The 20,029-nt window shown below is 42.7% G+C and overlaps 2 protein-coding genes across 4 annotated transcripts; one reads left to right on the top strand and one right to left on the bottom strand.

Annotated features, from left to right (window-relative positions):
- Window positions 1–996: 996 nt before the first annotated feature.
- On the bottom strand, window positions 997–3,389 carry LOC115750215 (probable pectinesterase/pectinesterase inhibitor 7). Of its 3 annotated transcripts, none has more exons than XM_048272726.1 (3): window positions 2,316–3,389; window positions 1,125–1,823; window positions 997–1,093 (listed from the first exon to the last, which is right to left on the bottom strand). In XM_048272726.1, exons 1-2 carry the CDS (start codon window positions 3,331–3,333, stop codon window positions 1,132–1,134), a joined length of 1,710 nt encoding a protein of 569 aa, XP_048128683.1. In that variant the 5' UTR covers window positions 3,334–3,389; the 3' UTR covers window positions 997–1,093; window positions 1,125–1,131. The 3 variants fall into 3 exon arrangements, with proteins under 3 accessions (XP_048128683.1, XP_048128682.1, XP_030543280.2); XM_048272725.1 differs by having other exon boundaries at window positions 1,128–1,823; XM_030687420.2 differs by having other exon boundaries at window positions 997–1,823.
- A 10,545-nt stretch (window positions 3,390–13,934) lies between these two features.
- Window positions 13,935–19,048, top strand: LOC115733522 (pectinesterase-like). Its single transcript, XM_048281551.1, has 3 exons — window positions 13,935–14,827; window positions 15,155–15,315; window positions 18,259–19,048. Exons 1-3 carry the CDS (start codon window positions 13,968–13,970, stop codon window positions 18,951–18,953), a joined length of 1,716 nt encoding a protein of 571 aa, XP_048137508.1. The 5' UTR covers window positions 13,935–13,967; the 3' UTR covers window positions 18,954–19,048.
- Window positions 19,049–20,029: the final 981 nt, after the last annotated feature.

Raw genomic sequence — 20,029 nt, 5'->3', positions numbered from 1 at the left:
TGCCAATTTCGTCCTAAACTTTTAAATTTGACAAATTTAAGTCCTAAATTTGTTGACAATTTGCTCCCAATGTAGTCCTTTTAATCAATTTTAGTCAGAAATCGCCGACATTGATGCCAACCGTCCCGCATCACACGATTGATGTTGACGTGAATAATTTTTCAAATTTTAATTTTTTTTGCATTTTTTCTTCTTCGTGTTTTTCCACTACTATCGGTGAGGAGCGCGCGAAGGTCTCGTCCAAGTTAGGGCAAGGCCACTGACGTGAGGATTAACCTGGGTGAGGCCCCAACAACCCTTGTTGGCCATAGTCGAGAGAAAAAGAAAAAGAAAAATGTAACATATGAAAAAAAAAAAACATATATTTTTTTGAAAAATAACAAAAACGTCCACATCGGTGGCAACCGTGCCATGTAAGAGGGCCGGCATCCACGTCAGAAATTTTTTGTCAAAATTGATCGAAAGGACTACATTTACAAATCGTCAAAATATTTAAAACTAAAATTTTCAAATTAAAAGGTTGATGACTAGATTGATACAAGCGTAATAGGTTTAGGGCTTTTGTGACAATCTCCCCGATATCCATTATTATATAAGCAACCCAGCTCTCTATACAAAATAATTGAACGGGAGGATGAAAACGTGCTACCTTCTGAAATATGTCTAAAATTTACTCTCATGAGATTCTTATGCAGGACAGCATCCAATGATTAGCATCTTAATGAGTGCACACTGATTTAATTAGACCCATCCTACTCGATCAAGTCAACAACTATCAAAAGTTTATTGAAACTATGTAGGCCCCCCAGCATGAAACCCTACGTTATGACTATATACATTTTGTTTTTGAATTGGTGTTAAAGTTATGCTCATTCTATTTTATATTCAGATAAAATTGGATTTGAGTTGACTTTGGAGTTTCGAAATGGAGTTACAATCCACCGACACTCTTGACTCCGGTCAGAGCACAAATCCACCGGCGCCTAATAATCAATATTCAAGAAGACCGTATCCTTTATTGCCCATTGAAAACAAATAACAAGAATGAAAGAACCAATGTAGCTAATTCGTCATCTCCACTTAGGAGAGTCCTTTTTCGTTGTCTTTTCCTTTCGAATTGGAGCGGGACGTTTATATCAACCCGCTCGTGTAAGGCACGCCCGTTTGAGGCAACCAGTCGTCCCCGAGCAAGAAGCTCGACACCGTGAAGTTCGCCGCATCCGTGGCGTTGATCACGTGGTACCCGGGCCACGTGACCCGGCTCGTGGTGTTCGATCCAGGCCCGGTGTTGTTATACTCCGCATAGTATAGAGTGCTTAGTGCGAAGTCCCCATCCCAAATTTGCCACCCAGCAGGATTTATCACACTACCTATGAAGCTTTGCAAGTACACTGTCCTCGAGTACTGCTTCCACGGCCTCCCTAGATACGTTTGCACAGAGGTATTGCTTGAGGCCAGGTCGTCGGCTGCCCTGATTGTGCAATTGTGAATGGATGTGCCCGTGTTCTGGTTCACGTCCGTCCGGCCCCGGGCAGTGATCATGTTGGACCGGCCGCTCATTGGGAGGCGGGGGTAGAGGTTACAATTCCGGAAGACGACAGCCGCATTGCCAAAGATGAAGTCGACCGTGCCGTAGACATCGCACTCCCGATAAAACCGCCTCGTAGAGTGCGTGTAGAGAGTGTCTTGGTACGCCTCGAAACTACAGCTGTAGAATACTGACAGGTCGGCTCCGGTGCGGACAGCCACAGCTTGGTGCTTCTTCGGACCGGCTGTGTTTCGAAAGGTCATGTTTACCGCCACGAAATTCGACGCCACCACGGCTGCAATAGTTATAATGAATCCATGACATAAATCCCTATTGTTATAATAGAATTTGAAGATGAGACCGGACGAACAAAGAAAATTTTTATGAATTTCTTTTTATAACGAGCTATTGATTTGTTTTTGTTTTTGTTTTTGTTTTATGGGCCTGAAAATAATGCCTTCACACGCTTTAAGATAAAGTATACAATAATAGTGGTACTAGTAATTGCCATATGATAAAAAATAATGCTCCATTTAATGGATATATTAAGAAAATCTTGGTGTAACTCTATCAAATGCCAATAGTAGAGACATTTCAGTTAAGGCAGCAGAATTCAAAATTAATTTAGTTGGTGAAACGCCCTATAGCTTGATAATGACTTCCCTGTCCCGTTTCCGGTCATGGAAAGTTCTAACTAAGGAAGCCAAAAGATTATTATAAAACTTGGAATCCGTCTCGTACGTAAGGCTGATGTTGCAGAAAATCAATACGCAAAGTGCGGTCTTACCGAATGTTGCGGAGTTGAACGTGGTCCACCCATCAACCACACTCCGGTTGCCGGTAATCACCGTTTGGTTGATGCCATCTCCGATCATCATGAGATACTTCTTATTCTTGGCAATGGACACATACTCCTGGTAAACACCGGCGGTCACATATATCAAGAAGTATCCGCTTGTGCCGTCGGTGTTGTTTGGAGCCGCTGCGACCGCATCGTTGATGGCTGTGAAGTTCCCAGTCCCGTCCTGGCTCACCACCACGATGTCGTTGACCAAGACAGAATTGTCCCCACTCGACTGGAGGAGCGTCCTCCTTGTCACCGATTCATAAATTCCTCGTGTTCGACTTGACATCGTGAACGACATGCGGCCATTCTGGAATGGTAGTTGCCTGCTCTTCGGCTGCCACACGCCGGCGCCGCCCTTGCCCTTCTTATTCTTTGGCACCCAGCCCCTTGTGACGAGCGCAAGCGAGACGCTGTACAGCTTCGTGTCATTGGCAAGCGGCATGGAGAGGCCGTTCCTCACGCTCCAGGCGGAGGCAGTCGACTGGAGGCCATCGAGGCACGTCATCTGATTGGTCAGAATAGCGCTAAGCACTGTCTGAACGTCATCGGCCTTGAGAATCGGGAGGGCCGAGCTCGTCCCATTGACGACCTGGAAGGCACTGAGGAGGAAGTCGAGGTTGAGCGAGGCGAGGAAGCGGCAGTCCTCGAGGGCGCGGGCAGCAGAAACAGTGAGGGAGGCTTTCTGGGCGAGGTACTTGTCAACCAGGGCGAGGAACCTGCTGGCCTGCGAGAGGGACTTGCGCACGGAGGAGCGACCGTAATAGTAGATGTCGCCGGTGTCGTTGTTCGGCAGGTTGGACCTGCATACAGAAGGGTAAGGAGTGGACGTGCATATCGTCCCGGTCGAGACGAGGCTGGTCGAGGCAATGTCAGCATCTGCGAAACCTAGAGATGCCAACAATGGAAGAACGAGGAGGAGAGGTAAGAGCACGAAAATGAGCGAGCCTGAGCTTGCCATGGCTGGAAAAAAGAGATGGTTCAAGAGGGTTGTGATGAATGGTGGATTAGGTTTAGTTTCGTCGGCTTTTATAGAGAGACGGACAGAGAGATGGTTATGTCTTCGGATTGTGATTGCTAGCTGGAGAATTTCTTGAAGTCAAACTGGAACGGAATTCAGAGAAGAAGCGCGTCGATCTCGAGCTATTGCTTTCAGTGCTGAATTCTAGGACACGAAGAAAGATGAAAGTCAAGTGGGGGTGCGTGGGCCTTTGCTTATTCCTTATTTATTAGGGTTTTACCTGTGCGTCCATTGCGGTGTTACCTCGGCTGTCGCAGATCTGATGGAGTTCTTTGTGTTGACGTCAACGTAAGCAGGCGATGTACAGCGTGTTAGTAAATTGCCCGTACAAGAAAAATTGCAACTCGAACTCAATATCATTCCCAACCTTGCGCCTGCGCATTAGGTTTCAAGGAGTCGAATTTGGAGGCCATGCTGTTTTATGAAGGATCAATTATACTTCCTTGATATCTAACATAAGTCAAAAAGATTAATTTCTTCACCCAGTTGCTTTTGTATGGGATGAATAATTTTTTTTAGTGCGGATAAAGATTGAGATTCTCTTAAATTAGAGGCTAGCCACACATGTTTAAGTCGCCTAGACTACTACGTTGACAATTTTATTTCACAAAGTGCCTGGCTAGGTTCATGTCGAAATGACGACGGGAGCCTTAACTTTACATCTCTAAATGAGGGCAATAAGAAATGATGACAGATTAAATTTTGTTTGACAAAGTTATTGTTGAGTCGAACATGTGAGGGTGCTAGGCGAAAGAAATTTCACATCGGCCGTAACTTAGTGGCTCAACTTTATGAGGAAATGCGCGTCTAATTGGACATGTTAATGGGCTCCAGTTTGATCTCCCCACCGTTGATCTCTCCAGTCAAAGGTATCGGTCTTATAAAAGACCAATGGTATTTCGGTAGGTGAGGCTCAAATATGTGTGGGTCAAGGAAGGAGTCTTGAATGTGACTCCCTATCAAGGTATCGGCTGGTGTGTTATGGCTTTCCACTAAACTTGACACATGAGAGTGAGATTATTCATGTTTAGAACATCATAATTCACCTATAACTTGTTAGCTTAAATTTGATTATCTTTTCAAATCAAAGGTACCTACCAATTGTTATCAACTTCATGGGGCTCAACTGCCCTGTTTGCAACTCATTGATTGCAAGTGCTAATGAAGCCGGAAAAAAAGGACAAACAATTGGGGCCAATGGAGGTGAAACCTCGCAAATCGCAATTACACCACTCACCGAATCCATGAAAATAATTAAAGCGAGGCTTTGGATAGTACCAAATCTTGATCTAAGACATATTGTCATGTACGACTTGAAGTCTTGAACTGGTGGATGGAACTATGGAAGAGTAAATAAATTTTGAAATAATCGTAAAAAAAAAAACATCATTAAATACTCTCATCGTACTCATCTGCCTTACCTAAAAAAATCCCATTTGCTATCATGCACATCCAAAATGTACAGCCAAACCCTCCCGCACTCTCTTCCCATGCCCTTACACTCTCCTCACACACACTAGCATAGCACAATAACAATTGAGAGCCACCCCCACCGCATGGAGCCGCCGCGGCTCGACACCACAGCCCGACCGGGACGTTGACGATAACAAACTCGCCGGTCGTTAGCACTCCTCTCCCTGCATCCTTGTCTCTGTCTACGGCGAGATCATTCGAGACTAGCGATGATAGCTCGGCCTTGGCCCATGGGCTTGCAAGGGCTGCGTCCGGCTGTGCGTGCCTCTACACTAGGCTCGTGAGCCGTGCAAGTTGTGTAGTGAAGGTCGGCCAAGGTGGCCATGGCCACCAAATCAAGGTCATTTGAACCAAATCTGGCCTTGAGTGGGCGCGGCAACCATTGCCGACCTCAAATCTCCGATCACTGCCGTGAGAGTAACGGTGCTCTATTAGCCATAAACTTGTTTGCAAGAAAACTTGTTTAGAAGCAGATTTGTTTAGAAACAAATTTATCGTGTCAACGGCGCCGTCACATAACACTGCCGTTACCCTCCGAGAATACTCTAAAGGGGAAGTAAAGACGAAAATAATCATTGCAATTTTTTCAAATTATTCTAGAATAATGGAAGCGTGGATTCGTTAAGATCTATTGGCTGCACCGTCATTAGATTTGTCTGCAATGGAGTCCACAAATTCCAAAACGGTGAGAGACCCACAATTCACGTTAACCATGAAAAGAAATGGTGCGGGGTTTGAATATGTTATCATCATAGTACGTATTAAAATGGAGGGTTCGAGAATCCGACAGCAAGCATATAGTATGATTAACAAAAGTTTTGCTAACGAGTGTCGAGTAAGAAATAGTGCTATTTATGAACTTGTTATGATTCTATTAAATCTGTTTTGAAATTTTAAAAATTTATTATTTGAAACAAGTGACATCATTGAAATGTGTTAATTCCTCCATTTTGAAAATGACTTCAAAAGTGTCATTTTCGATTTTAGGCAACTAACTAGCGTCCTGAAATTACTGGTTCACTACTGACTAGACCCTTTAATAAAGAAAGAATAATAACGTTAATTGTACAGTTCGCAATTTGGAAATACATCACAGATTATTAACAAAGTATTGTGAACTTGTAAGGACATTCTTTAAAATTCTTCATGTGAATAATATGCCACAAGATTTAAAAACAATTCGGGGAAATCTATACACACTCGCCGAATTATTTTATTTAATATTTGCTATAGCTGCATGTGGAAAAGAACGTCGTATATGGAAAGCGATATGACAACATTTATTTCAATTTTCGAATAAGATAAAAGCAACAAAGAGTACCCTTAAATAAAACTCAAAGTATAGTGTTTCAAGTTCATTTTGTGAAGTTTGGTCTTTTCTGAACACAAAACTATTAAAACATCGGCATTGCAAGAGTTATTTCTTTGGAAAGAGTAAACGGAAATTTCACAAACTCGACATGTAAAAACATTTTTTTTTTATGGGATGCAGATGTGATCCGGGAGCATCTAGGAATTCTCATTGCCCTACTCGCAATCTTCATTTTAGGGTAAGTCGATTTGGATAATTAATCACTTGTCAAGTCAATATGGATGGTTGGACCAAAAAAAAAAAAAAAAAAAAGTCAATATGGATGGGAGCATTCTCACTACCGCGTGGGCTCTATTGAAATGCCACTTGAGGTCGACCAGGGAGATGAAGAATTTTCCCCTCCTCGATCATCTTGGGGGGAAAGCATTTCGGAGATGTGGGCCAGGCTCTTCCGCCACTCCAAGAAGGATGTTCCCGATTTCGACCAACTTTCCACCGGGGCTGAAGCTGTTTGACTAAGAAAACCGCAAGCTCACGTTGTATACGTCCACTTGGGCATTTGTTAGCTAATTTCTAGCCCCCACCATCTAGTCGTAGTATGCGAAGCAAAGTGAAACTCCACATAGACTTGAAGTGAAATTGTAGACACGGCATTATATTCCAAGGAAAGTCACAGACAGTATCGTTTGGGAGGGGGGAACCGAATGTTGTGGTGGCGTGACCTGATCACAGGAGTCCATGTCGATCGATTTGTTTGGGGTTCTTCTGGTGCAATCGCATGTGGGGGTCAAACAAGGTGCTATAAGTAGTGCTCATCCCATGGGATGTCTCCTGGTTTAGGGATGAGCGGGATGTTTTCATGTGTCTAGGGTTTGTTCGTCTAAGGTGGACCTCTTTTTCCTGTTTTTTGGGTCAAAATCTAAGGTGGACTTACTCGTCGGTAAAAATGCTACTAGTTTTGTCCCGGAAAGATCGGTTTCTAATAACACCCTCTTACGATGTTTAGCTAATCGACCCAAACATTGCATTGCAAGGTTAAGAAAAAATCGGAGGACGGGTAAATTCACCTCGTATTAGAAAAATTACCTGTGATTTTTCACAAAGCCCTAGCTCGTCCTCCTCTCTCACTTCCATTCTCCTAGACCAGTCCACCGTTGGCATCTCTAGAACCACCACCGCCATTGACTCGCCAACCACAAATCTTCTAGTAATTATCCACATTTTTACCCAGAAAATTACCAAAAAAGTCTTAAATATATTACAATTGTACCAATTCAGTCTTAAATATTTTTCAATTGTGTCAATTCAGTCCATTCGGTAAATTTTGGCTTGTTGGCGCTAATGTGGACACCGGCCGGCCAACCACCTCATATTTTAATAATTTTTTCTTTTTTCTTTTCTTTTCTTTTCTTTTCTTTTTGTTCCCTTTCCCTTTCCATGTACTACCTCTAGCCGGTGGCCAAACCTCGGCGACCGGCTAGAGGACAATCGATGAGGCTCTCGCAAGCCTCGCCATGGCCGGGCAAGGATGGCCAACCCTCGCCAACGACGGTGAGGTTGAGTCTCGCCACGACCGGGCAAGGCTAGCCTCACCCGATTTGGGATGGTGAGGCTCGACCTTGCCTCACCTAGTCACCGCGAGGCTCTGCCTCGCCCGGCCATGACTAGTTCGGGCCTCGATCGGCTTTGGTAAGACCAACAAGAGCCTCGCTAGTCGTCCTCCGGTCGGTCGGCGAGGTCCGACGACCACCTAGAGGTAGAACAAGGAAAGGGAAGGGTAAGGAGAAAGGAGAAAGGGAAGAAAATAAAAAATACAAAAAAAAATTATGAAAGTATTATGTCATTGGCCTGCCGACATAAACGTCTTCAACGCCGACCGGCCATCATCCACGTCGGCACCGACCGCTTAAAATTTACTAGATAGACTGAATTGCCATAATTGCAAATGGTTTAGGTCTTAATCAGTAAAAAAAAATTAGAAATGAATTGGCACAATTACAATAAGTGTATGACTTTTTGGGTAATTTTCCCCATTTCTACCAATGATTTTCACTTTACAGTGCAATATTTATTTCCGATCAACAAACACATTTAGTTCCAAATCCCTAGAGTGACAATTAACAATGTTTTTTCGTAATAACAACTAATCATTACTTATAAATCTAGAATTAAAAACATCGGTTTAGAGATTGAGTTATAAAGTAATGTGGCACTACTATTTATGGATATCATATAAATGAAACGTTCAAGTTAATCAACCATGGGGTCAAAAGTTTATGGAATCTCTTAGACCAAATTTTTGTGACCTCGAAATCATTCTTCATCATTTGTCAACCATACTTACGCCTTCTTCAATCCCTATTAACCTCCCCTAACGCTAACAAACTAGAAGTTGGTGGAAGCAGACCAGAATGCCAACTTAGGGTTCCATTGGCGTATCAAGCAAGTTGGAAACCTCGGAAGTTCAACACGGAAACATGTGCAGCAAAAGAGACGAAGATTCCTTGTTCTACTCTCGAACCATCACCGAGAGTTGAATGATATCTCAAGTGAAGAACACGACAAATCTTATTGCAATTTACAATTTCGGTTGACCCAGATCGTATTCGAATGCAAATTGCATCGACAAATAGAGAGAAGAAAAGAAAATATAACGGGAGTACCAAGACTATATGTTATTCTAATAATCTGCCTAACAAAGTCAAAGTCGTATGCATTTATATCTCCGTGACTCAAAGTTCGATTTCAAACACGTAAGAAGGTCAAAGTTAGGCGCAAATTATATATTATATGTAATGAAGGTCGATATCTTTGAGTTTGGCCTATTGAATAGAGGCTTGAAACAGGTTGTCGGGGTTTCTTTGATTAGGTGGCTTCGGTGCGGGTCCAAGTATAAACCACCGACTCCTCTTAATTTAAATGTCTTGACTAAAATAAATGGATTTAATCCTAATGTCTTATCTATGTATGGTTTTCTCAGTTTCCCTCTATGGGAGGGTCATGATTGTCAGTGATGACGGAAATTTGTTCAACCGGACCTTGTCTCTACACTTGAAGATGACCATGGTCTTCATGAATATGCGATCAAAATTAGTTCCTCTAAGCTCACATGACAAGATTTTAGTAAAATCCTAGATCTATAATTGTCCTGTCTATGGTATGAATCATCGAAAGAGGGATGTCAGTATATTTGACGTCTTGTCTAGTTAATTATAAATTGGTTCATGTGAGAAATGCTGGTTTCGATGGATAATTTTCACATCTTATTATCCTCGTATGGGATAAATGACAAGGCCTTACGAGTTTTGAGCTCGATGAACCATTCAAATCTAGGTTAGCTGGTGAAATTAGTACGGGTGACCACCAAATTTTCAACTGAAAATCCACCACTTCACAATCATTTGTTCGGACTCTAAGCATTCAGAATATTATCTATCTTTTGTTTTCACGGGTTTTCATACTTGAATCCTTTATTTCTTTTTTGCCCTAAAATAGCAGATTCGTTTGAATCATGCCAATTTAATTGTTCTTGTATTTCCTGCTCATCTCCAAGATAGATCCGGCGCACTTCGCGCTTGATTTGACTTTTTTGCCGGGACATTGATTCTTCTCTGGCTGAAAACTTTGAACATCTTTCGATTCAATCTCAAGAGTATGCATAGATCCAAAATCTACCAACCACCGATCATCTAGAAATAGGTTACTACCTTCAACCTCCGAGTCACCCATGTGATGTGAGACCTTTGCACATCTTTGTCTACGTCATATTCCGGCATGGTGTCAGCCAAATTCGATCGAAATTGATTGTCAATGGATTTAATGAAAGATTCATGCAAAAATCTGACGTGGAACGCGATAAGCTTAAAAATTACGATTTGGTTTAATTTCATCGTTTTAAGGTTATTAGAAGTAGAGATTACTATCTTAGGGATCATAGTTATCCGATTAGATTCCGAGATCTAGAGAATATTCAAGAGATTTAGTTAGTTTTCCGAAAAGTTATCTAATTATTTTTTATGAGATAATCTTTAGGGTTTTTGGGTTATTTCTGTGGGCGGCACTCTTTTTCTTAATCGTGTAACATTTATAAATTGATAAAAGGAAAAATGACATAAATGATCTATGAATTTTGGCCCAATGTGAAATATCGTTCATGAGCTTTTAATTTGTTCAACATGGTCCCTAAATTTTAGCCCAATGTACAATATGACCCCTCAACATTTAATTTGCCTAATGTAGTGCCCGAACTTAAATTAGTGGAAGGACTACATTGAACATCTTCGTATAGTTCGGTGACTACATTGAACATGTACAAAAAAATTCAGAGACCATATTAAACAAATTAAAATTCCAAAGACCACATTGAATATTAGGCTAAAATTCATGAACCACATTGAATAAATTAAAATTTCAAAAACTACATTATATATCGGGGCCAAAATTCAGGAAACCCTTTGCGTCATTATTCCTTGATAAAATGGAGAGTGCTTCTCTAAATTGCGCTTGTGCGCCTAGATTGCGAGTGAAACTCAGTGTCGCTAATACATGTTTGTGTTATCCTTGTTCTTACGGAGCTCGACGTTTACGGCTTTGGGACAACCATCTCGCCAACCAAGATTGGGAAGTGAAGGCTCTTTGGTAGTAGTGTATGTCAAACACATTATGGAGCGACGAAAGCCCGAACATAATGTCATCTCGGTTTGAAGATCTTGGCTCAAAGAGAGAACTAGATTGACGAAACGAAGTAGCGCTGAGGTGGGTATTACCCTCGTTGCCAACCGTTCTGTAAACGTGCTCTAGTGGTGTGGAACATCAGGTCCGAATTTTCCCGGATGAAGACAACTCTTGCCCGGAGAGGCTAGATCACACATGAAAAAGCTTGCGGAATAACTACAATGGCTACGATAGTTGTGGGGGCTAGGGCGATCGTGACGGTTACTGCGTTTGTGTTTGCTCCGGAGGCGTGATGCGTACTCCGGACGTGATGATCGTCGTGTCGGAGATGTTTGTAGAGATAACAGGCAAGATCGTTATTAAGACTCCGTTCGTTCTGCGAGAAATAAATTTCAAAAGAATATTTTTCGGATTTTCCAATGTTCAATTCACGGAAATAAATAGGTCAGGAAAAATATTTTCCACCTATGGAAAAAAAATACTTTCAAAAGTGGAGAAAATGATTTCCACTTTTTGAGAAGAGAAAAACATTGTTACTCATCTTTGTTTCCTCCACTCCTTCACATTCATTTTTTAATTTATTTGTTTCCTTCTTCTTTGGCAGCAAGCCGGTGAGGTTCGCCTATGCCCAGTTGTCGTGGCCGTCAACTAGCTGAAGAAGAAGGGGAAAGGAAAAAAAAATGTAAAAAATAAGAATATAAAGAAATAAGTGTAAATAAAATGAAAATAATTAAAAAGAGTGCATGAAGGAAAATATTCAATTTTCGAAGAAAATATTTTTTTAGTTTATTTTCATATTTCAGCTAAATACCAAAAAATATTATTGTTTTCTAGAAAATATTTTTCAAAAAGCATCTCATTTTCGGGGAAACAAATAGAGCCCGAGAGACTTGTATAAATTTCATTGCGTGGTTAAATTGTGAGTTTAAGAAATTTTTATGGATCTGTTGGGACAAGTGGATCGAATTTTTCATGACTCAAATATCTACGAGTATATAAGCCATAAAGGTGAAAAAACACCTTTATGGCTTATATTGGGAGTCTGGGAGAGATTGTAGGAGGTGCGACAAAGTGATGGCAAAACACCTGGAACGACAAGGTCGAAGTCGCAAACGTTATGAGGTCGGATAAGAGCAGAGCGATTGTCCAAGGGATGCTCAAGAATCAAGCAAAACGGGGTTGAACGATGCTTATCAACGAAAGCAAGATATTGAGGTAGTAAGAAATCGGGAAGAGATAATTCCTAGTTCACAAGACAACTTTCAAGGATTTTACGGTCAGAACTTTCATAAGATTTGGAAGCCGCAATACGTGGGCTAACATTTCATTTCTTCGTCCGTGCATGCTATGAGAGCCATTTCAAATTGGGGGGCGACCGGAGGGATATGTTTCATCGTCGAGCACTTCGAGTATTGAAGTAGAGCTTTTACCAAGGTTAGTGGCATGGTCCGAATCAGGACATGTCCTGTTCGGGTATCGATACTTCTGGAGCGTTCGATCTTGAGGGAATGGGCCTTTGCTCGACCTCCATGACATCGATACCTGGCCTTTTCCGACCCCAGTTGGAAGGACCGTTTGAGATGACGGATCCATCAACCCACAACAAAGAAGGCCCATAGCCTCATTCACTGGGCTGTTGTCATCACTACATGTGTCCTGTGGACATGGTCCGGAAAATATCCTAAGTGAAAACTTGCAACATCAGCAATGTCCGCGACCAGGTGGTCCACGACCCACAATCGGGGATCGGCAGCCCGTCTTCTTACATGGTCCAGCCGCAACGGCTGGACCTCCGTCACGGTCCAGAGATGTGGCACGATTCCACACGCGCAACTACCGGAGCAATGATGGTGCATGGGACCATCATGAATTCATGACCAAGGGACGCTGAACGAGCCGAGGTCATATTCAATTGAGACCCGTCAAAACACGAGTCCAAAAGGAGATGGGGGAGAAGGAAGACAACGGCCGAAAAAGAGTGGAAAAGGGAGGAAAAAGTGTTATTGTCCTGTCGGTGGCATGATTGGATGGTGTCCCGTGAGAAATTACTGGTGACTGGTACGGCAAAAACAGCATAGTTGGTTTCGTGGTACCAGTACTACGAATAGATTATAGATGGGCCTGTGATTAGTATAATTTCCGAGTCTAGCATTCGACTTTTGAATTCGCACCTTGCGTGTGACGTGATGGGTATGTCGTCGATGGGGTCTTCATACAGATCGTGATTTATTCGGTGAAAGTTAGATTTCTTCTCGTTGCGAAAATAATTGGTATTTTAAGAAGTACCGCTCTCGGTCATAAGGTTTTGATGTCAATAGTGATGCAATTATTATCGCCAGGTGTGGCGGTGAGCAATTTATCTTGACCCGATCTATCATGGTTCCGATGAATTATATGTATTAATTGTGCGGATGCCGCATGGATCACGTAACATACATTAGGGGTGAGTGCATCTAATTAAGGAACGCGAGCTGGGCAAGTAAGCTCGCCACTTTACCCGCGTGCACGTGTGTGTGTGTGTTCAATTACAAAGCAAAGCAACGGTTAAATGATAGAGTCAAACGCAACGAAAGTTAGTTGAGAAGTAGATGATTATAAACTTCTCCATATATTGCAGCAGATTCATAAAGATGCATTGCTGGATTGGTCTTCCCAATAAAAAGACAAGAAACACTGCAATTTTAGGTTATAGACCGGGACATTAAACAAGTCTCCTTTGTCTTAGAATGCGTGACGATCAGGGTTGTCTCCTTCCGACGCTGTCCTCATACCAGATCTAGATGATAAGGCCCTCTCTGAAGTCCTGCAGCCACAGACCAGCATCAAATGAAGACGCTAAGTTTAAACCAGTTATAACCAGGTCCGGACATGAATTCTTGGCGAATCACATCTTTACCAAGCTTTACATTCTTACTGAACTTTGTTCTTTTGACAGGTTAAAAAGCGACGCCGCCGTAAATTCTCTTGAATTTCACTTACTGCTTTTGAATTTTACCAATGCGTGCGGCCCTTTCGGCTCAGGAAGCAAGACGGGTCTTGAGTCTTGACTTTCGAATCTCCATTTATAAAGTTGTTTCCTCTTTCGTCGCCATTTTCAAACCATTCAGTCTCAACCATGGACAGTCTCCGGACACGCCTCCTCCCAACTCTGCTACCCGCTTCCCTCCTCCTCCTCTACCTCCCCCTCAACCTCCTTGCCACCACCACCGCCACCGCCACCACCAGCAGAACCCCACAAACTACCCCGCATTTCCAAGTCCGCCGCCACCTCCAAGTGGCGCACTCCACCTGCCAAGGCACTCTCTACCCGGACCTCTGCGTCTCCACCCTCGCCTCCTTCCCCGACCTCGCCTCCAAATCCATCCCGGAGATCATCTCCTCCACCGTCAACCTCACCGCAGCCCAGGCCCGGTCCGTCTCCTCCAACTGCTCCAGCCTCGAGCGGCGCCTCGCCACCAAGCTCGGCCCCCTCGAGCGCCGCGCCCTTGACGACTGCCTCGAGCTCCTCGCCGACACCATCGACCAGTTCAGAAAGGCCATCTACGACCTCTCCAGCAAGAACGGCCCCACCGCCCCGGCGGCCCACTTCCACGACCTCCAGACGCTCCTGAGCGGCGCCATGACGAACCAGTACACGTGCCTCGACGGCTTCGCGTACAGCAAGCAGAACGTGCGGGACGCCATCGAGAGGAGCCTCGTAAAAATCTCCCGCCACGCCAGCAACTCGCTGGCCCTGCTCAAGAAGCTGCCCGGCGTGAAGGGAAGGCCGTCCGGCTCGCCTGCGGCGGAGGTTTTTCCCGAGTACGGCAGGATGAGGGACGGGTTTCCGGCGTGGCTGTCGCCCAAGGATAGGAGGTTGCTGCAGGCTTCGGTGAGCGCGACAAAGTACAATGTCACTGTGGCGCAGGATGGGACGGGAAACTTCACCACCGTCAGCGCGGCGGTGGCCGCCGCTCCGAATGCCAGCACCACCAGGTTGGGCTTCTGCTGACACTATGGAGTTAATGCAGTAGCTCAATTATTTCGTTCGTACAGCAATAGGACGTAACAAGATCTACAAACTAGCACAAAGTCAATCTGGCGTTCTATACTTTAGGTCATCGAATGTCCCACTACGTATCTAAATACATTACCTGACCTATCGTTTAGGATGCCAATCATGGTAATTTAGCATTACTCTATTTACTGTTTTCTATTATCTGATTAGGAAGTATGAAGGACCATATTATAACTCTCCATTAGCTGTTATCAATTAGTTAAATGAAGTTCCTTTGTGGGTTTTGACTGGAAAACACTCTCCAGGTTTGTGATATATATAAAAGCAGGGGCCTACTTCGAGAATGTGGAGGTGGATAGTAAGAAGCCGATGATCATGTTCTTGGGGGACGGCATCGGGCAAACTTGGATCAAGGGCAACCGGAACGTCGTCGACGGCTGGACCACTTTCCGATCTGCCACTGTCGGTGAGTTCAATTTCGACATCCCCCCATTCATGCATACAGGAGAGATTTTCCTTTTCGAAACCGTCGAATGAATCTTTATTTGGTTCACCCTCGCTCACTTTTCTTCTCATATCCCCCGCGATGAATCACTCGCATGAAGCTATGAATCTCTTGAGCACGTATGGATCGAATGTTTATATATAGCAGGACATAAGATCACGTGCAAAATGTGTGCTGTCTAACAATCACTGATTGTCACCGTGAGTTGCTATCTGAACTTACATCTAATCAAACAGTCGTGATTTAGAGTAGATTTAGTGCCACGCGCGACCGGCTTTCCGAAATTAGTTGGTGATGTTTGACCCGACATTAACTAGAGAGTGACGTATTATCGGACCACGGCATTACTAGGATTTTAGATAATCTTAGAGGGATAGATGACAAAATGGTGCATGAACTTTGGCCTAACGTGGTCCATAAACTCTAGCTCAATGTATAATGCAATCCTTAAACTTTCAATTTGATCAATAGAGTCCTTGAACTTTTGAGGCGTGTTCAATGTAATTTGTGAATTATATAAAAATGTTAAATATTGTTCTTCCACCGATTCAAGTTCGGTAATAATATTAAATATTTTCGTATAATTCAAAGATTAAATTGAACATATATAAAAAAAATTAAGTAATCATATTGAATAATTTAAAAGTTTATGGACCACATTATATATTAGGTTAAAGTTCAGGAATTACATTAAACAAAATAAAAAGTTTATAAATCAGAATGCATATTGAGCTAAACTTAGCGGTACCCGTGTCGGCAGGGTCCAATCACGGGGCTTGAATTTGTCGTATTACCGCCTCGTTTGGTTGGCCTGTAGAGCAGCACATGTTCACGTGAGCATCTTAAATTCTCTCGCGGGCTAAGGACATTGGTACAGTCTGTTTGTGCTTAGGTGAAGTAAATTACGAACCTCCGGTAAAAAAAACTTAGCATTTAGTATGTCGTCGGAGAGGTTGAATTGGCCTTTTCTAACATCATATAGAATAAACTGCAGTTAAAGAAACATATAATGAGAAATTAGTCATAGACAAAAAAAAAATATGTGTAATTACAAAGTGATAATTATCAGAAAGGTGATTACCGTCGGTGGCACGGGGACCCATGTGAGGGTGGCCGAGTCCACCCGCGTTTGTCGGGTCAGGGTGTCGGGTAAGAAGATTTGAAGAATTATGGAAATGCTCTCTCGGGAGCATGTAATGCGAAGCAGGTAAGCATCAATACCAACAAAGATATGAAATCTTCTTTTGGAATAACATAGGAGCGGCCTAATAAGAACCGAAATTGACTTCTATTATCATGTTGCACATGTCGTGCTCGTTGGGCAAGGAGGGGCCTCCCTTATCTCTCCATGTTTGAAAACAACTCGACAAGGAGAGTCCAAGACCGTGACCGAACAAATTTTGTCCAAGCCATTTTTTCCGTCCGTGTCCGACCAGAGGAAACTTAACGGGATACAAGCATGGACATCACCGCCGTTCATATTTCGTTTTATATGGGTGTCATTCCGTGTTTGAATTTTTAAGAACCTTCGAACTTAAATCTTCTTGTGATACTTATAGCTTCAAGTTTTCCAAAAATAGACACGAACCACATGTTAAATTACCAATTAGTTTTACGCGTGAATAAAAGCACGAATTTCATTATAATAAGTCCGAAATATTATATGTAGATCCTCGATAGAATCAGGAAATCAAGGCGGAGTGTCTTGCACGGATGATTTGGTGTCCACATCTGTAACAGGTCCCAGCGAAGGTGATGGAATCTTAAATTGCACATGGGCGCGGTCCAGTTCTTTGATGGTTGATATGGATAATGCTTTTCCTTTTCTTTTTTCTTTTTCTTCACAAAAAAATCAAACAGATAAGACAAGATAAGCTTGTGAAAATTCCTGCGAGCTCGACAAGGCTAATGAATTAAATAAAGCTTGTGCAAATTCAGGGACCAGGTTTTTGACTAGATCCTACGCTTTTGCCCCTCGGCAGCGAGCCCAAATTCACGGATTCGAAGTCTAAATTAAGTGCATGTTCATAGATTTGCTGACCAAGAGTTCATAGATTTACGGATCGAGATCTTGATTAAAGGCTCATAATCATGTTGCAGAATGTGTATTTCATTTTGTTATCTTTTTTTTTCTCCCATTGACTTGAACGCTTAGTTTAGTGACGCCCACTGTGTTTTTTCAGACCATTCTCATCATAATTAGGGTTTCGGTGCATGGCTTAAGGTAGACATCATTTTGAAGATGATGCCGGTCAAAGGTTCCTTGAAGGGATTTGGAGACATGAGAGTGACTATCTGAAGTAAAGTACATGCATTTTCTAGTTAACGATTTATTCATCCACTGCTTGAGGATGTAATTTGCAAGGGAAAATGATATAAATGATCTTTGAACTTTTAATTTGCTTAATTTGATCCCTGAACTTTATTTTAATGTGCAGTGTTGTTTATGAACTTTCGATTTGTTTAATTTAGTTCCTAAACATTTGGCTTATGTTCAATCTTGTTCTCGAATTTGAATTAATGGAAGGACGACATTTAATATTTTCATATAATCTTGAGATTAAATTGAATATGTACCAAAAATTAAGGCAGTATATTGAACAGACTTGAAGTTTATGGACGACATTGTAGAATAAACAAAAGTTTGGAAACTATATTGAACAAATTAAAAATTTAGGGGTCATATTGAGCCAAAATTTAAGGACCATTTGTATCATTTTCTTAATTCAGGAGCATAAGAAAAGTCACATCTAGGATTTCTCGTCTAGCGAGCCTCTTTGGGCGCATATTGCTATGTCATTTAGGAGTATAGATTATGAAACTGAGATTAGTACATTATGCATGTCAGCTCAAAATCTTCTTTACTTTTGACCCTCGTTTCTTTTTCCTTTTTCTATTCCTCAGCTGCGGTCGGGAGTGGATTCATAGCGAAGGGCATATCCTTCGAGAACTACGCCGGTCCAAGCAAGCACCAGGCCGTGGCCTTCCGGAGTGGCTCCGACCTCTCCGCCTTCTACAACTGCAGCTTCATCGGCTACCAGGACACGCTCTACGTCCACTCCCTCCGCCAGTTCTACCGCGAGTGCGACATCTACGGCACGATCGACTTCATCTTCGGGAATGCAGCCGTGGTGTTCCAGAACTGCAACTTGTACGCACGCAAGCCGAACGAGAACCAGAAGAACGTATTCACGGCGCAAGGGAGGGAGGACCCCAACCAGAACACGGGGATCTCGATCCTCAATTGCAAGGTCGCGGCCGCGGCGGACCCGATCCCCGTGAAGTCCTCGTTCCAAACCTACCCGGGTCGCCCGTGGAAGGAGTACTCCAGGACGGTCTATATGCTGTCGAACATCGAAGACCTGGTTGACCCTGCTGGGTGGCTAGAGTGGAACGGGACGTTCGCGCTGAGCACGTTGTACTACGGGGAGTACAAGAACCGGGGGTTGGGTTCGAACACGAGTGCCCGGGTGACATGGCCGGGTTATAGAGTCATTACCAATGCTACGGAGGCCGGTCGGTTCACCGTAGCGTCTTTTATACAAGGAAATGATTGGCTTAATGGCACGGGCATTCCTTATTATCCCGGTTTAAGTTGAGAGGCATTGTAATTTTTAGACGCATTAGCGTGTCAATTTTATTACCCGCTCTCGAAATGTATGCGAGTAACGAAATCTGTACGGATGCTCTGCCTGCAGTAAAATTTCTCTATGTCAATCCTAAAAGTCGATTTGAAATTCAATAAAAAGTCAGATTCATTGAGCATGGAGTGGTTCTCAAAATATTTAAAGTAATTTTGTGTATGTCTGAATTGTTTTTGGGAAATGATTTCCTAACGATCTAACGATACTATCAATTATTTTTAATCGTAGATCCACATGCCATTATCGCGTATTTTGCATAAAGCATTTATTAATTGAAAATTTGTGAGATCGGAAATAACGACAGTATCACCAGACGGTCGGGTTAGTGGCTTTCATTGTTTTTTGGGACTACAAGTGTCATGAAAAAGTTGAAAAGGAAAACGAGAGCAACTTTGGGCTTATCACAGACCGACCCGAGTTTAGCCCAGTCCAATTCTGTTCAGGCCCAACTATCGCTTTTAGGCCGGGCTATTCAAGCCTAGAGACACAAGGCTCAATAAATTTGGGCCGGTCTAAGCCTGGTCAGACCAGCCCGTTCGTTTGTGTATTCTTCTGTGGCCAGTAGTAGAAACTTCAAAAATAGATTTAGATCTGCAAAGGTAAAGAAACAAAACGATCCAAAAGTAGCTCCTTATCAGGACGGAATTTTTTCCCCCCATGTTTTACTCTAAAGGATGCTCATATATACAAAATCTTAAGAAACACGAAATAGGTTAATCAAGCATATAAAATGAGTTTGAGGCTCATTATGTAAGTAAACATGGAGTTAAATCGTAAGTTCGGTTCAGTTGATTTTGTCATTTCGAAATGTGATTGTGTACAATGATTCTTCTGATCAACTTGCAGCTCGTCTCGTCACAAGAATGTCGTTATTTGTTCCGTGTAACATCTTGGGAAGTCATGATCTGGTTCTTAGTCATCAGGTAGTATATTATGAGTTGTACTGAAAGTTATCTAAGCTTGTTTATTTTTAATTAGAAAACTTAGCCCAGCTCTTTTTATTTTCGGTCATGTTTCTTAATTATGTCTGT

Source organism: Rhodamnia argentea, chromosome 1 (assembly GCF_020921035.1).
Source record: "Rhodamnia argentea isolate NSW1041297 chromosome 1, ASM2092103v1, whole genome shotgun sequence".
NCBI classification, from domain to species: Eukaryota; Viridiplantae; Streptophyta; class Magnoliopsida; order Myrtales; family Myrtaceae; genus Rhodamnia; species Rhodamnia argentea.
This window is presented reverse-complemented; position numbering and strand designations above follow the sequence as displayed.

Bases quoted from the DNA above. Each gene is read 5' to 3' on its own strand.
- LOC115750215 (XM_030687420.2), bottom strand. From the start codon at position 3,333: ATGGCAAGCTCAGGCTCGCTCATTTTCGTGCTCTTACCTCTCCTCCTC. The intron at 1,824-2,315 runs GTAAGACCGCAC...TAACTATTGCAG, and splicing joins GTTCAACTCCGCAACATTCG to CCGTGGTGGCGTCGAATTTC.
- LOC115733522 (XM_048281551.1), top strand. From the start codon at position 13,968: ATGGACAGTCTCCGGACACGCCTCCTCCCAACTCTGCTACCCGCTTCC. The intron at 14,828-15,154 runs GTTGGGCTTCTG...AACACTCTCCAG, and splicing joins CCGAATGCCAGCACCACCAG to GTTTGTGATATATATAAAAG. The intron at 15,316-18,258 runs GTGAGTTCAATT...TCTATTCCTCAG, and splicing joins TTTCCGATCTGCCACTGTCG to CTGCGGTCGGGAGTGGATTC.